Source organism: Aquarana catesbeiana, linkage group LG03 (genome assembly GCF_042186555.1).
Source record: "Aquarana catesbeiana isolate 2022-GZ linkage group LG03, ASM4218655v1, whole genome shotgun sequence".
Classification (NCBI taxonomy): Eukaryota; Metazoa; Chordata; class Amphibia; order Anura; family Ranidae; genus Aquarana; species Aquarana catesbeiana.
Genome location: NC_133326.1, coordinates 344039473 through 344055829, shown reverse-complemented (window position 1 = coordinate 344055829; position 16357 = coordinate 344039473). Strand labels below are relative to the sequence as shown.

Here is a 16357-nt window from a genome sequence, read left to right as displayed (position 1 = left end):
ATTGCAAGAAAATTAGACAATTAAAAACATTATTCCCCAGCATCAGTATAACATTCAATAATTTAATTCTTCTGGAATAACTAATATGGAAAGGCACACTTATCAGATTGCTCACCCCCTCTGATGGAACATTGATTACATTTTAGGGGGTTGTGAAATCCCTAAAAAAAATTACTTTTAGGACACGCAGGAATTTAGGGACTAAAAAGGCTACAAGACTGCAGTTGTCGCACTCTGCAGGTGCAGTTGCTAACCAGCTTACAGTAAATGAGGTAATGTAAAAAGGCATTCATGTTGCAAGGAGTACACAATCACAGGCAAGGGCAATTAATGAAAACACTTTGAGGCTTGCATATGATTTGATGATGGAAATCAGCAGAGCTTCTGCTCATTTACTAAAGCACTGGAACAAATGCACTTGTAGAGTGCACATGCATTTTGCAAACTGCAACATATATTTGCTTTAGACAAATCAACACCACAGAACATTCAAGCAAATTTTAACGAGGGTGGGGGTGGGGAGGTTGTGAAATCTAGATAATTGCTCATTAGCAACACACTATTTGGAGTGAGTTTAGGTGGGGGGGGGGGGAGTTGTGAAATCTAGATAATTGCTCATTATAAGCACACTAAATACACTCAAACAAAATACATTCCAAATGAGTAGACTAGGTGGATATGTTCCCATCACTTCATGCTGGGAAGGTTATTGAAGGAAAATATACATGCATGACAAAAAATAACAGGAAAAAATTCCAGCATGTGTGAGGATAAAAAGGGGACATTCACACTATATTGCAATGATGGTAAGTAGTGTTTGAAGCAAGAAATACATTACATTATCAAAGATTACATAAAAGAACATGTGATGCTAATAAAAGAAAAATATCTTACCTTAATATAGTCCTTCTGCAGGACCTGTATGATGGCAGAACAGGTCTCTGGGATAATGATCCCCAGAGCCTGGGGGGAGATGCCTGTCGAGAACTTAAGGTCCTGCAGGCTTCTCCCTGTGGCCAAATACCGCAAGGTAGCGACCAGCCTCTGCTCCGGAGTGATGGCTTGCCTCATGCAGGTATCCTGCCTGCTGATATAGGGGGTCAGCAAAGCCAACAAACGGTCAAAAACGGGGTCCGTCATCCGGAGAAAGTTCCTGAAATCCTCAGGATTATTCTCACGGATCTCACGGAGCAAAGGCATGTGACAGAACTGGTCACGCTGAAGCAACCAATTCTTGGTCCATGAACTCCTCCTCGCCCTGTTCATGGACTGGTCTTGGGCTGAAGAATAAACTACAGCACCAAGCACATACAATGCACGAGCTCTACGACGAGTACGTACAGGTAACATGGCTTCAAAACGGTCGGCTGGTCAGAACGCACTAAACAGAACGCACTGAAGAACAGCAAGGCCTGTGAAGAACGACCTGAAAATCAGGAACGAGCGGCCAATAAAACAAAGATTTCTCAATGCCAACTGACCAAACGCACTGAAAAGCAGATACAAACCTCACAAGCACAGACCGAACAACAGTTAAAACGAACTGAAAAATACGAGTCTCACAAGCGCGAATCGTCTCTCACCAAACTTCTACTAACACGATATTAGCAGAAGGAGCCCAAAGGGTGTCGTACGGGCTATTGAACTTCCGTTTTATAGTCTCGTCAGACTTGGTGTACGTCACCGCGTACTAGGCTGTCGTACTTTTGTGTGGTCGTGTGTGTGTAAGTCCGTTCGTAAGAAAGTCTGCCGCAAGTCCGCCGAAGGTACGTCGGAAGTATGTCGGACAGGCTGTCGGACTTTTGTAGGTGAAAAGTCCGACCGTGTGTACGCGGCATTAGTCTCCAAAAATAACACATCCACCACTTAATGGCTCTGTAATCTATTTTACTTTAAATCTTTTCTTACTTTGTTTTTCTGCCTCTTTGTAACATCGTCCATGAGCTAAAAAACCTCTACTCCCCCCCCCCCCCCCTTACTTTCATTTGTTTGGAAAGAGCAGCGTGTGTGTTAGGGGTCATGTGAACTGCTCTGTGCACACTACACATCCCTTAGTCCACAGTCTATAGTCCATCTCAAGGAAAAGCAAAAGAGGGTGGCTGTATACAGTGGGACGTAGCCACCCATTAACAAGTAGTACAATCACAGCAGCAAACAAGATGAATTTGGAGGAGGGTGGGAGCAACAGCACTTCTGCCCAGCAGCACTAGGGTTGTTGGTTCAAATCACAACCACGGCACAATCTGCGTTGAGTTTGCATGTTCTCCCTGTGCCTGTGTGGGTTTCCTCTGGGTACTCCGGTTTCCTCCCACACCCCAAAGACATGCTGGTAGGTTAATTGGCTCCTGTCCAAATTGGCCCCTAGTATGTGTATGTATGAATGTGAGTTAGGGATTTTAGATTGTAAGCTCCTTGAGGGCAGAGACTGATGCAAATGTACAATATATATGTAAAGTGCTACGTAAATTGATGGTGCTATATTAGTACCTGTAATAACTAAATAATAGAAGGTACTTTTTTGAGTTAAGAATGCATGCTTGAATAAAATATATATATTTTAAACCAGAGTTTAGTGAAAAAGTTTACATATTGATTTCAATCTTACTTTCTACCATTTAATATGCAGATACTCTGTAGATTCGTTTTTTGTTTTTGTTTTTAGTTGTTGTTTTTTTTTATTAACCCAATTCAATCCCCAAACTTTATGCAGGTTTATATTAAACGTATATCAGCAGCCTTTTTGTGGCAGGTTTGTGCACACAATAATCATTTAAGCCTGCAATTTACTTTACATTGGCTGTCAATTCAGTGCCTTTTTATTTAACAATGATCCAGTTAACTGACATTTTTAAATAATATAAATAATAATGATACAATTAATAGAGAGCAGTGAGAAATTTCACTTGAAAAGAAAGGCATGTGCCATCACTAACCTAGTGAGAGATAAGTAGTAAACTTCCAGATTTCCTCTATAGTCTTAAAGGTGATAATGAAAACATCATTCTGAGCCTGGATGGACACTAGCCGGGCGGACAGCTCCTGAAATAAATGACAACATACAATTACAGTCCTGCTAGAAAACCATGCTAAAAGCTACATTCTGTTGTGGACACTAGATGGCAGTCAGACAACTTGGTTATTTTTTGGTAATATAGACTTTCCTCCTAAACATCAATCTTAGGGATGCTTGCTGTCATTAAAGGGTACCCATAGTCATCAAAACCAACCAGACATGTCATTTGTATGGGAAAGCATTTTATGTGAAAGCAGCACACTCTTAGTGCATTCATCTCTGAAAGGACTACACTAGCTGTAAGTGATGTATAGGTGTTTTTTTTTGCGCTATTTATCTGAAAAGTCACTGAATGAAACGAGCACTGCTGTGATCAGGATTGTAAGCTAGGGTATATACCCTTTCATTAACTGCCAAGCTGTGATCTTTGCAAGAGGTACTTAAAGTGAACCTAAAACAGCATGACTAGGACAGTACAGTAGTCACCACAAGACACTTTCACCCCCTGCATGACCCCCCCCCCCCCCCAGATCTGCAGACCACCATAAATTCTACGCAATTACCAATTTTTGCTATTTTCATGCAGTGCCCATAAATGACAATGTTTGGGCATGGCACTTGACTGTTCAGGTACCAATCACTGGCTTACAACTTGTACAAGACAGGAAGGTTGTTCCTCTGCCTCCACTGGTGGATTAGGTTGGTGGGGAATGAAGCATAGCTTCCAACGGTCCTTCATTTCGAGAGACTGTCCCTCATTTATAATGTAATATAGTAAAAATTATAATTCCTTTTTCAAATAAAATAAAAAAATATATATTTTTGTGCCCATATACTACCATTAAAAAACAAACATATACACACGTGAAAAATATCCATTATTGCACATAGTAATATATTTTTTTTAATTGTATTTGTAAAAAAGTTTTATAATTACAGTTCCAGCTGGATTACTCAGAGCACAATGGGCCACTGGCACTCCTGCTCCACTATTCAGTAAACATTTTGCCTTCTTTACAATGAATGCAAGGCATTGGAGGAGGGTAGATCATGACATTCATTTGCCCTTCCTCCAATCATAGAGCGCCTTGCATCCATCGAACAGAATACACAAAGTTAGGTGCTGACTGCACTGTATGGGGGTGAGTGAGAGTCAGAGTTGCTCATAATGCTGCACCCTAGGCACATGGCATACACTTCATTAGTGTGGATCTATTTTTACAGAGCAATGTCAAAAAATTGTTTTAGGCCAGAGTTCAACTTTAAAAGACCCCACACGCACAGAAAAAAAACGTTGCTCTGTCACTAATACAATCTGCTCCTAAGTCTTTTTTTGGGGTGTTGCTAAACTACTGAATTATCCTCACTATTCTCATTTTCACAACATTGAGACTAATTGTTCTATAGTGAAAGATAAGCAATTGGACTCCTTAAAGCAGAACTATTCTTAAAAAAAAAATATTGAAAACAGGCAGGGTCTTTATTGCAGAAGAGACATTCAATGTCTCTTCTGCAATAAAAGTAAATTTCCTGCCTGTTCGCTATGTAGAATGCACACTGATGCACACTGAGCATTGGTGTATATAAATAACACTGCTCCAGACCCTCAGTTAGGGTCCTTTCACACTGGGGCGGTTTGCAGGCGCTATTGCGCTAATAATAGCGCCTGCAAACCGACCCGAAAGTGCCGCTGCTTTAATTCCAGTGTGAAAGCCCCGAGGGCTTTCACACTGGGGCTGTGCGCTAGCAGGACGGGAAAAAAAGTCCTGCTAGCAGCATCTTCGGAGCGATGAAGGAGCGGAGTATATACCGCTCCTGCCCATTGAAATCAATGGGACGGCGCGGCTATACCGCCGGCAAAGCACCTCTGCAGAGGCGCTTTGCGGTGGTTTTAACCCTTTCTCGGCCGCTAGCAGGGGGGGTAAAACCTCCCTGCTAGCGGCCGCATACCGACGGTAAAGCGCCGCTTACAATAGCGGCGCTTTACCGCCAACGCCGCCCCCGCCCCAGTGTGAAAGGGCCCTTAGGCTTGGTTTACATACAGAGGGGAAAATAACTATTTGTTCCCCCTGAAGATTTTGTAAGTTTGCCCATATACAAAAACTTAAGGGTCTATAATTTTTATCATAGGTGTATTTTAAATGATAGAGACAGAATATCAACCACAAATACAGAAAAAAAACACATGATACAAATGTTATAAATTGAGTTGCAGTTCATTAAGTAAAATAAGTATTTGATCCCCTACCAACCAACAAAAATTCTGGCTACCACAGACCGGCTACAATATGTGCTCATGTGGTACACAGATTAGCCCTGTCAATGTAAGAAGGTGCTCCTAACGACAACTCGTTATGTGTATAAAAGACACCTGTCTCAAGAATCTCTTTTTTTCCATTCTTACCTCACCATCATGGGCAAGACCAAAGAGCTGTCAAAGGATGTCAGGGACAAGATTGTAGACCTGCATAAGGCTGGAATTGGCTACAAGACCATCAGCGAGATACTTGATGAGAAGGAGAGAACTGTTGGAGTGATCATTTACAAATACAAAATAACCATCAATCTCCATTAGTTTGGAGCTCCATGCAAGATTTCGCCTCATGGGGTAAGGATGATCATGAGAAAAGTGAGGGATCAGCCCAGTGACTGTGGTCTCAACTGCCATGAGATCATTGTGAATGATCTCATGGCAGTTGAGACCACAATCACCAAACAAACCATTGGTAACACAATACGCTGCCAAGTTGCCCCTTCTCAAGAAGGCACATGTACAGCCCTTCTGAAGTTTGCCAATGAACATCTAAATGATTCAGAGAAGGGTTGGGAGAAAGTGCTGTGGTCAGATGAGACCAAAATTGATCTATTTGGCATTAGCTCAACTCGCCATGTTTTTTTTTCACATAAAGTTTATTATTTTTCAATAAAACAGCAAATAACAACAACAGGTGATGAAATAAAAAAAAAAAAAAAGAAGGGGGAAAACGATGTACAGCAATGTGCAGTGATCACATTCACAAAAGATTCAAGTAAAATACAGGTGATTTCCGACAGTCAAGATACCCTACAGGTGAGAGAGGGACAGGGAAGAGAGGAGGGGTGGATACTGAACAGTATTTCCATTTACACAACTTTCTATATATGTCTGAAGCATCCCTATATTCGTGTCAAATCACCACATAAAGAGACATAAGTTAAACATCTTGAGCAGTCAACAGTATAGCTAGTTATATATGGGTCTCCCTCAGGGAGCAAGACATCTCCCGCCCCTTTCTGGCTAGCAGAGAACCCACACGGGGTCAGAGCAGGCGACTCGCCATGTTTAGAGGAAGAAAAATGCTGACTATGACCCTAAGAACACCATCCCTACAGTCAAGCACAGAGGTGAAAACATTATGCTTTGGGGCTGCTTCTCTGCTAAAGGTACAGGCCGACTTTGCAGCACTGAGGGGCCAGTGGTCGGGGATATGTAAAATCTTGGATGAGAACCTCCTTCCCTCAGCCAGAACACTGGAGATGGGTCGTGGAAGAGTCTTCCAGCATGACAATGACCCAAAACATACTGCCAGGGCAACGAAGGAGTGGCTCAAGAAGAAGCAAATTAAGGTACTGGAGTGGCCTAGCCAGTCTCCAGACCTTAATCCTATAGAAAATTTATGAAAGGAGCTGAAACTTTGAGTTGCCAAGCGACAGCCAAGAAACCTTAAGGATTTAGAGAAGATTTCTAAAGAAGAATGGACAAAAATCCCTTCTGAGATTTGTGCAAACCTGGCAACCAACTACAAGAAATGTCTTACAAGAAGGGTTGTGCTTGACAACAAGGGTTTCTCCACCAAATACTAAGTCATGTTTTGCTTGGTGATCAAATACTTATTTTACTCACTGAACTGCAACTCAATTTTTAACATTTGTATCATGTATTTTATCTGGCTTTTTGGTTGACATTCTGTCTCTATCATTTAAAATACACCTCTGATAAAAATAATAGACCCTTTATTTCTTTGTAGGTGGGCAAACTTACAAAATCTGCAGGGGATCAAATACTTATTTTTCCCAATGTGTATGCGAATTGGATGCATTTTGAACTGTATCCAATTTGCATGACATGTGAACCAGCTTTCTCTGGAGCTGGTTCACATACGTCCGTATGGCCATTTTTAAAAAGAGTCCTGTACGATTTTCAGTCAGGTTCAGGTGCGATTTCAAGTTTATACACTTTAAAAATTTGCACCTGAATCGCACGGTGAACAAAACCGCACCAGATTTCTTTGAAAAATCACAATTAAACCATGCCTGGGCATATGTGAACCGAGCCTTGTGTATCTTTCTATCTTTCTGTTCATTCATCTGCAGATCAAAGGGAGGAACTTAGATCTGCAGATGATGTCAGTTAAAGCAACCTGACAAGTAAAAAAAAAAAAAATTTTTATTTTTTTTAACAAAATGTTTCTTTGTTTAATGCCTTGTTAACCCTTAAGCCTAGTACACACGGAACGAATGTCAGGTGGAATCGGCCGATTCAATAGAAACTGGATAACTGCAGCTGGGCCGGCTTCTATCGCATGGGCATGACCGAAAAAGGTCTGCCGATCGGCTCCAGCTGACCACAGTGTTCTGGCAGGGGTCGTCCCACTGTCAGAACACAATAGCACAGAAGGGGAGATCATTGTACTAACATTGGATAGTTAGTACAGCGGCTCCTCCTGAGCTGTCAGGTTTTTTTTTTTGTTCAGCCCTGCTGGGTTGAATGAAAAAAAAAATAGTAGTGTGTACTAGGCTTTAGTTTATTCTAATCAGCCATGATTAACTCATTAACTCCTTAGTCTCCTTCAACTATTATTTTCCTATTATTTTCCTGCTGATTTTGTTTTTGTTTCCATTTCATTAACTAATAATATTGTAGCGCCCTGGGGTTTAGTCAGGGAGGTTCTCACCAAATTCCTTAGCAGGGGTAGCTACCATAGTTAAATTGTTAGAGATCCATTGATTTCTCCCTAAGTTTGGCCTTGTTGTACTTTTCTCTTCTACCACTAGGTGGCCGGGCACTTGGTGGTACTAGATATGATAAGGGCAACCAAAGGTCAGGTTATGGGTATGTGGGTGTCCCGTCCAATGGGCAGGGGTTTTCTTTAATCCCTTGGCTTGCTGGGAGAGCCTATATATTCGGGTGAGGTCAGGTGATCTGTGTTCTGTACCACCTGGACTGCCGTCTGGGTGGACGTGTGTTGTCTGCCCCAGGCTGCTAGGCCGGGGATTGGGCCTATCCCGGGGCATCTGGCTTCCAGGCTGTGTGAGGGCCTTTCCAGAAGTAGGAGGGCAGCGCAGGGTTGGGACTGCGGCTTGCAGTCCAACCAAAAGTGACAATTCTGTCGGCCAGAGAACCTGTCAGTGGTCGGAGGTAGAAGGGAAGGTCTCACCACAAATGGACCAATCACCTTTACTAGGGACCACAGTGAGCAACTGAAGCAAGTACCGGAACCATATTCTCACTGAAGGGTACTGTGGAGAATGGGGAAACGTCAGGCGGTGATAAAGTCAGGGACCCAACCAGTGGAGGAGATGCTTGCAGAGCAGCCTTGTGTGTCAAGCCAGGGACCGAGCCAATTAGCAGGGATGGAACTTGAGGGGTATCTAGAGTGCCAAGCTAGGGACCCAGCAGGGAAGCGGGGGTGACCCTTGAGGGGATACCACCGCCAACCTTGGAGGAGCTCAAGGGATTCATAGTCAGTGAATCAGTGGGTCTAGTGAGAGAACAGAACTGTTAAAGGACTGTTACATTAGGAGACAGCAATCCTGCATGTGCAGAAGTGGTGCCTTGCTGGAGCCTTTCCCTGTACGGCTGTTCTCCTATTGAAGTTTCAAAGTCTGCCAATTGAGTTTGCAACTATCTAAGGGTGTCCTGGCCCTAACCCTCTTTCCCCCAAAATATATAAACAGGATTGTCAAAAGAAATAAAACCTCTTTTACATCCAAGAAGTGTCTGGCGCCCAATGACTTTCACCATCTTTGCTCCCACTATTCCTCACAATCCACCACATATTGAAGGCTGTCAGCTATCTTTTTCCTTGAAGGTTCTCATCAGACCAAAAGAGGTAAAAGATGTTTTTGGTTTTTTTTTTGTTTGTTAATATTTTTACAAATAGTTACAAATTTCCACTTTAAAAAAAGTAAAAAAAAATATATATATATATATAACATTTGTAAAAAAACTTTACAATGCTTCGTTTCAGAGTCATAATTTTAGTGTCATTTTAAACAGTAAAGATTACAGAATAAAATGTGCATATTTTATGTCCCATAACACTAATTATTTTTAAACTAACACTGCTTAAAAAATGAAAACGTTTATTGTCTAAGGATGGCGAAAAAAAATCATTGTTGCAAGCCAATATCATGAAAAGAAAGCCTCGCTTGTCCTTAAAAAAAAAAAAAATGGGGTTGATTTACTGGAGAGTACACAATCTGGTGCCGCCGTGCATAGAAACCAATCAGCTTCCAGTGTTTGGTTGCTGTTTTTTTTTTTTTGTCAAAGCTATTTCACAATGAACACAGATTTACAATGGTCCTCAGGTTAATGTACTGATTAAAATATTGTGTCTCTAGGCTTAGCTATCTGAAATTTCAGGCTTAATTTGTTATTGTATTTAACTGATTAATTCCTTCTGAGGAGGACCATACACATACCTTGAATGCTGTTATTTAACCTAGCAACTCACGCTGTCAAATGTTCTGTCAAATGTTCTATTTAATCTGGCGCAGACTTGATGTACTGTAGCAACCATGTGTTATTGTGTTGTTTGTCTCAAAAATCTTAATAAAAATATATTAAAAAAAAAAAAAAAAAAAAAAAAGCTTAATTGAACAAGTTGAAGTTAGAAAGCAAAAAGAAGGTAATTTTGAAATTGATTGCAGCAACACATCTCAAAAAAGATGGCACAGGGGCCATGTTTACCACGGTGTAGCATCCTCTCTTCTTTTAACAACACTCTGTAAACATCTGGGAACTGAGGAAGTCAGTTGCTGGAGTTTTGTGAAAATAATGTTGTCCCAATCTTGCCTGATATAGAAAATCTAACTGCTCAACAGTTCTGAGTCTTCTTTGTCGTATTTTTCATTTTGAGATGCGCCAAATATTTAATTGGTAAAAAGTCTGGACTGCAGACAGGCCAGTTAAGCACCCGGACTGTTCTACTATGAAGCCATGCTTTTGTCATAAATGCAGTATGCAGATTAGCATTGTGCTGCTGAAATATGCAAGGCTTTCCCTGAAAAAGATGTCTGGATGGGAGGATATGCTACTCTAAAACCTGGATATATCTTTCAGTATTGATGATGTAGTTACAGATGTGCAAGCTCCCATTCCATAAGCACCAATGCACCCCCATATCATCAGAGATGCAGGCTTTTGAACTAAGCGCTGATAACAAGATGGAAGGTCCCTCTCCTCTTTAGTCTAGATAACGCAGCGCCCATGGTTGCCAAAAAGAATATTACTATTTGGGTTGTCCAGTTTTCCAATTTGCAACAGACCATTTTAAATGAGCTTTGGCCCAGAGACTATAACAGCATTTCTGAATCGTGTTCAAATGTGCATGATAGAGCTTTACCTTGTATTTTTGGATGGCACAGCAAACTGTGTTCACAGACAATGATTTTTGGAAGTATTCCTAAACCCATGCAGTGATGTCCATCACATAATCATGTCTGTTTTAAATCAGTGCCATCTGAGGGCCCAAAGATCATGGGCATCCAATATTGCATTTTGGCCTTGTCTCTCGCACACAGAGATTTCTCCAGATTCTCTGAATCTTTTGATATTATGTAATGTAGAAGATGATACATTTAAACACTTTGCAATTTTATGTTGAGAATTATTATTCTGAAACTGCTTGACAATTTTTAGACAGCTTTTCACAGCTTGTTGAACCTCTGCCCATCTTTACTTCTGAGAGACTGGGGTTGATTTGCTAAAGGGAAATAGACTGTGCACTTTGCGAAGTGCAGTTGCACTTTGCGAAGTGCAGTTGCACTCTGCAAGTGCAGTTGCTCCAGAGCTTAATAAATGAGGTAAAGCTTAACTTTGCAAAGAATACCCATGCAAGGAAAATAAATAAAAAAACAGCATTTTTGCTTGCAAGTGATTGGATAATGGAAGTCAGCAGAGCTTCCCCTCATTTACTAAGCTCTGGAGCTACTGCTCTTGAAAAGTGCACAGTCTATTTGCCTTTAGTAAATTAACCCATCTGTGACCCTCTAAAATTCTCTTTTTTATACCCAATCATGTTACTGACCTGTTGCGAATGAACCAAATTAATTGCTAAATGTTCTTCGAGCTCTTCCTTGTTAGTACCACTTACTTTGCCAGCTTTCTGTTGCCCTGTTCAAACTTTTCTGAGACGTGTGGCTGCCATCAATTTTAAAATTACCTTATTATCATAAAAAAGTACGTTTTCTCAGTTTAAACGTTCAATATGTTTTCTATTGTCTGTTGTGAATAAAATATAAGTTTGATTTGGGCGTTAATTGCATTAATTGCATTCTGTTTTTATGTAGACTTTACACAGCATCCCAACTTTTTTGGAATATATATATACAGTATATACACACAGTATATAAAGTGTACACACAGACAGATTGCTGACAGTTTGCTAGAAATGAATCTGTGAACTGAAGGCTTACCTTAAATAGTAACAGCGTTTCCTTGTTATCATTTTCTAGAGCCCACAGAGTCTTCCTAGCTGCCTCCTGCAGAGAGACATTAGGGCCCAGGGTGGAGCGTTGCAGGATGGAGAAGGACAGGGAGATTTCTGTAGAAAACAGGAAGGGCAAAACAGGAGAGGAAACCAGTAGTATTTACTTGATAGCTGTGTTGATTGTGACAGACAGAATACCTGGAGAGCCAACAATACCAGCAGAATAGACACTGTACAAATTATAGTTTCTGCTTGTACAGAGCTTGAGATCTATTTTTTTTATATATACAGCAGATTTGTATTTCATTTCATAACTTTAGAACATTTCTATGAATTTGAAGATTGTGTATAGCTGTGTAAGGTACTTCCTACCATTGTCACTGGGAATAAAACCTGCATAATTGTTATAGGAAGTATTCTGTATTGTCCCTGTTTCCTGTAAACCGTACAACTTGAAGGGATTAAAAGTTCTTTTGTATGCATCTGTCTATGTGTTAGGACTATTTGTGTGACTATAAAAGCTAAGATCCCCTTAGATTAAAGTGTATCCAAACCCAAGAAGAAAAATGCAGTATATTCCAACATACCGGTCCTTAGAAATGGTGGCTTCATTTTTTTATTTTTTTTTTTAGGATTATTTCTGTTTTTTTCACCTAGGGAACCTGCCAGTAACACATTTCCTTTCCGTGAGTGAAAACGCTACTTTATACTGTATTCATGAAGAATTCTGTATATAGTGGGCTATCAGTGGAATTTAAAGCACCACACCTCTTATGTACACAGAACACAGCAACTGCTAAAATAGCCTACTGATGCTTTTTAAGGTGCTTTATATTAATTCATGGCTCTTGAAAATAAAATACACTTGATTGTGTATTTATCATACTTAAAAGACATACATTTTTATACATTCCTTGTGTCCCATCACCATGGACATAGTATTTACAAAAAAACGGGAAGCACAGTGGCTAAAGCTGGCCATACACCATCCAGTTTTCTTATTCAATTTTCTTTAGATTTACCTTCCACTATTTAGTGCAAGGGCCTGTCTAATTGCATACAAATTGAAAGTGTTTAGGTTTGACCTCATATTATATAGTTTTGGTAAATCTAAAGGAAAGTTGTACAAGAAGATTGTATAATGTATGGCCAGCCTAAGGCCTCTTTCACACGGACTGTCCGTTCAGGTCCGCCTGTCAGTTTTTTAGGCGGACCTGAACTAACCCTCCATAGACATCTATGGAGCGTCGGATGTCAGCGGTGACATGTCCACTGACATCCAACCCGCTCTGATCCGAAAAAGTATAACAGAGGAAAAACCTACTTTTCCATCCGTTTTCGGATCGGATCGGGTGACGACGGACTCTACGGTCCATCATCACCCGATCCCCCATAGGGGAGAGTGGCGCTCTGACAGGTCTGTCGCTGCACAGTGTGGAGCGATCCCCGCTGAGCAAGCGGATATTCACAGGGCGGATCATCACTGAACCGCCCCATGTGAAAAAGCCCTAAGTGGTTAGCATTTCCACCTGGCAGCATCAGGGTCGTTGGTTCGAATCACAACCACACCTGCCTGGAGTTTGCATGTTCTTCCTGTGCCTATGTGGGTTTCCTCCAGATACTCCAATTTCCTCCCCACACTCCAAAGACATGCAGGTAGGTAAATTGGCCCCAGTATGTGTATATATGAATGTGAGTTAGGGACCTTGGACTGTAAGCTCCTTGAGGCCAGGGACTGATGTGAATGTACAATATATATATATATATATATATATATATATATATATATATGTGTGTAAAGCTGGGTAAATTTACGGCACTATATAAGAACCTATAATGATTAAAATTACAGCTGCAATTCCCACCCTAGGGAGATATCCCCACAGGTAACGCACCCCTTGCTGTATACAGTCTCTGCATTAAGTAGTCCAGAGGCCTAAAATTTCTTTGCACCCACAGGGGTCTCCTTGATTCACATATATAACTTCTTCAGGAGAATAGGGGAAGGAACATTACCATAACTGTCTCTGCTATCTGACCAAACTAATGGCTCAAGCGGACCCTGTGTCTCCCATACAGAGACACAGGAGGGGAGGGAGAGAGCCCTCTGGGATAGCTTAGCGAAGACTGTGATCAGTGTGCATGTATTATTCAACTGTTTCTATTTATCTCTTCTCCACAACAGTCTTTTAGGTGTTACAGGTTAACAGGTGTACTCCAGTTAGGAGTAATGCCACTAGCACGTTATAATTCTTCCATCATGGGTAATAAACAGGAGGGATCAAAGTCAGTGGCAGCCCATCCATTTGGGGGGCGCAGAGGCACCGCCCCCCTAATCTATGTGCCCAGCACCTATTCTACATGCAGGGCGCCGGATGCATGGATTCCAATGTTTTTTTTTTTTCTAGAAGCACATGATTAGAGCCAGAGGCTCTATTTGGCTTAAAAAAAAGGGTGGGCTTGGGGCGCAGAGCACTGTGCCCCGAGCCCACCCAGTTGTGTGACAATAGAGAATTAATATTTGCTATTATCTTCTTGATTCTCCTCCTGGCCAATCAGGAAGTGGGCGAGACCTGATTGGCTGAGAGGAGAAGCGATCGTATTGGCTGCTGTGCCGAGGGAAGGAGGAGGGAAGCCGCCGAGGTGGAAGCCACCATGAAGCCTGAGACGCAGAGGAGGAGGAGACGCAGGAAGGAGACAAAGCTGCCAGCGACGTAGATGGGGTAAGTGGTGGGCTGACCATCCGACGGGGGGGTTGCCAGGGGGGCAGGATGTCTTGTTTTTTTGCCGCCCCCCCAAAATATACAGCACCAGTGGCCACTGATCAAAGTATATCCAAACTATATTCCTGCTCACAACCTGATGCTATGCACTCTGATGTTGGCAAACTTTCCCAGCATTCACCACCAGCAGGCAATCCATGGAGAAGCAGTGTTATCACCCATTGACAGGAAGTTTGTTAGGACTATAGGACATCTCCCTCTCACCTAGGCTTCTTTACATAGGGAGAGGGCTTCTGTAGTCTTTTAAAGATTCCTAGAAACAATGTAGCTAATAAGTGCAGTAAAGATAATAAACAGAGCATTTACCACTAAGATTTTTGGCCCCGCTGGCTGCCCGATCAGATCCAGCTGTCAGTTTTTCAGGCCGGCCTGATTGGACCCTCCAGTTTCTTCTATGGAGCGGTGGATGTCACCGGACACATGGCTGCTGATACCCGTCGCCATCTGATCCGATCCTGTTTGCCAAAAGCAGACGGATGGTGGTCCTATTCCCTGTCCATCCGGCGGATCAGATGGCATCAGATGGAAATGGATGGCATCAGATGAAAATGGACAGGCGTCCGGTTTCCATCCCCTTGCCCTATAGTGGAGAGCGGGACTGTGTCCCTGTCCACTCTGCATAGCGGAGTGGACACGGACCTGTCATCTGCCTGCTCAACAGAGATCAGTGGAGAGATCCCCCAATGAGCAAGTGGATTCTGAAAGGGGCCAATTCAACAGGTATATTTATGCACTAATTGAAAGATAACAAAAAGCTTAATATATTTAACAGACAAAAAAAGACCAAATAAAAAAAGGCTTGTTCTTAGGGTTTACATACACTTTAATCAATAGAGTGGGCTAAAGATAACCTTAAATGTGGATGTACAGTTGTCCTATAGGGAGTGAGAGGCCCTACAATTATTATTATTATTTTTATGGTTGTGTATATTCAGTGAATAATTCATATCTGGTAAATTATGCATAGAGGAGTACACATACATTATTTCAGATTTAGAATCAGATAAAAATAGTTGCCTGATGATTTCTCATCCCAGTGGGTCATATCTTGACAGCCAGTGCTGGTAAATCAGAATCACACAGGGTTTACAACAATTTGTACCATTGTCTAAGGTCCCAACTGGGTAAATAGGACAAAGGGCCGATAAAATCCCTCCATAGTAATCAATTTTCTGCAATGGTCCCTGCAGGGCTAACCAAAAAAAAAAAAAGAAAAAAAGGCAGGTGGCCATAGCCAGTAGATAGCAGATGGAAATAGATGCATTAATCCAAGCTCTGATGTCTTCACAAATAACGGATGTGTGAACATGTACACTTGCACAACCCAAGCCCGCAGGTTTATACAAAAGAGAAGGCCTTGCAGACAAGCCTAGAGCCAGCCTTTACTTTAGGGGGGGAAATTATAAAATCCAACCAAACTAAAACAATATAATTCTGAGAATAAATAATCCTGTTATCTACTAGAAACAAATGCCATAACAATTGTTAAGCAATCTGGCCTGAACTGGCTGGATGATGGATCAAGCGACAAACTTCTTCTATCAGTAGGTGCCTCAAATTCGAGGCATCCACATATTTTTACCTGCAGCATTAGCAGGAGAATTTTGGGCAGAGTGGGTAATCAAAGCCATCACTGAATACCCTAAGCATGTAAGTCAACAACTTTTGCTGCTTACCTAAATAGAACAAAGCTGCATCTATACCATGTCTTCCACCGACTTGTAGTTTATTCATTCACAGATCTATGTGATTGAACGAGGCAGAGCCCCACACAGCCATTCCAAATTTAAAATATGACAGCAGTTTCGGGGGGAGAAGAGCCCCTGCAAGTTATAGAGGGTGAAGGGGGGACTTTCTGGAGGTGAGGT

General features: G+C 41.6%; 1 protein-coding gene across 1 annotated transcript in view; it reads right to left on the bottom strand.

Annotated features, from left to right (window-relative positions):
• The window catches only part of SH3TC2 (SH3 domain and tetratricopeptide repeats 2), a 190077-nt gene that overhangs the window by 90635 nt on the left and 83085 nt on the right, over positions 1–16357 (bottom strand). The window contains 2 exon segments of the mRNA XM_073620584.1: positions 2934–3039; positions 11693–11820. Of these exon segments, the coding sequence (XP_073476685.1) occupies positions 2934–3039; positions 11693–11820 (234 nt within the window).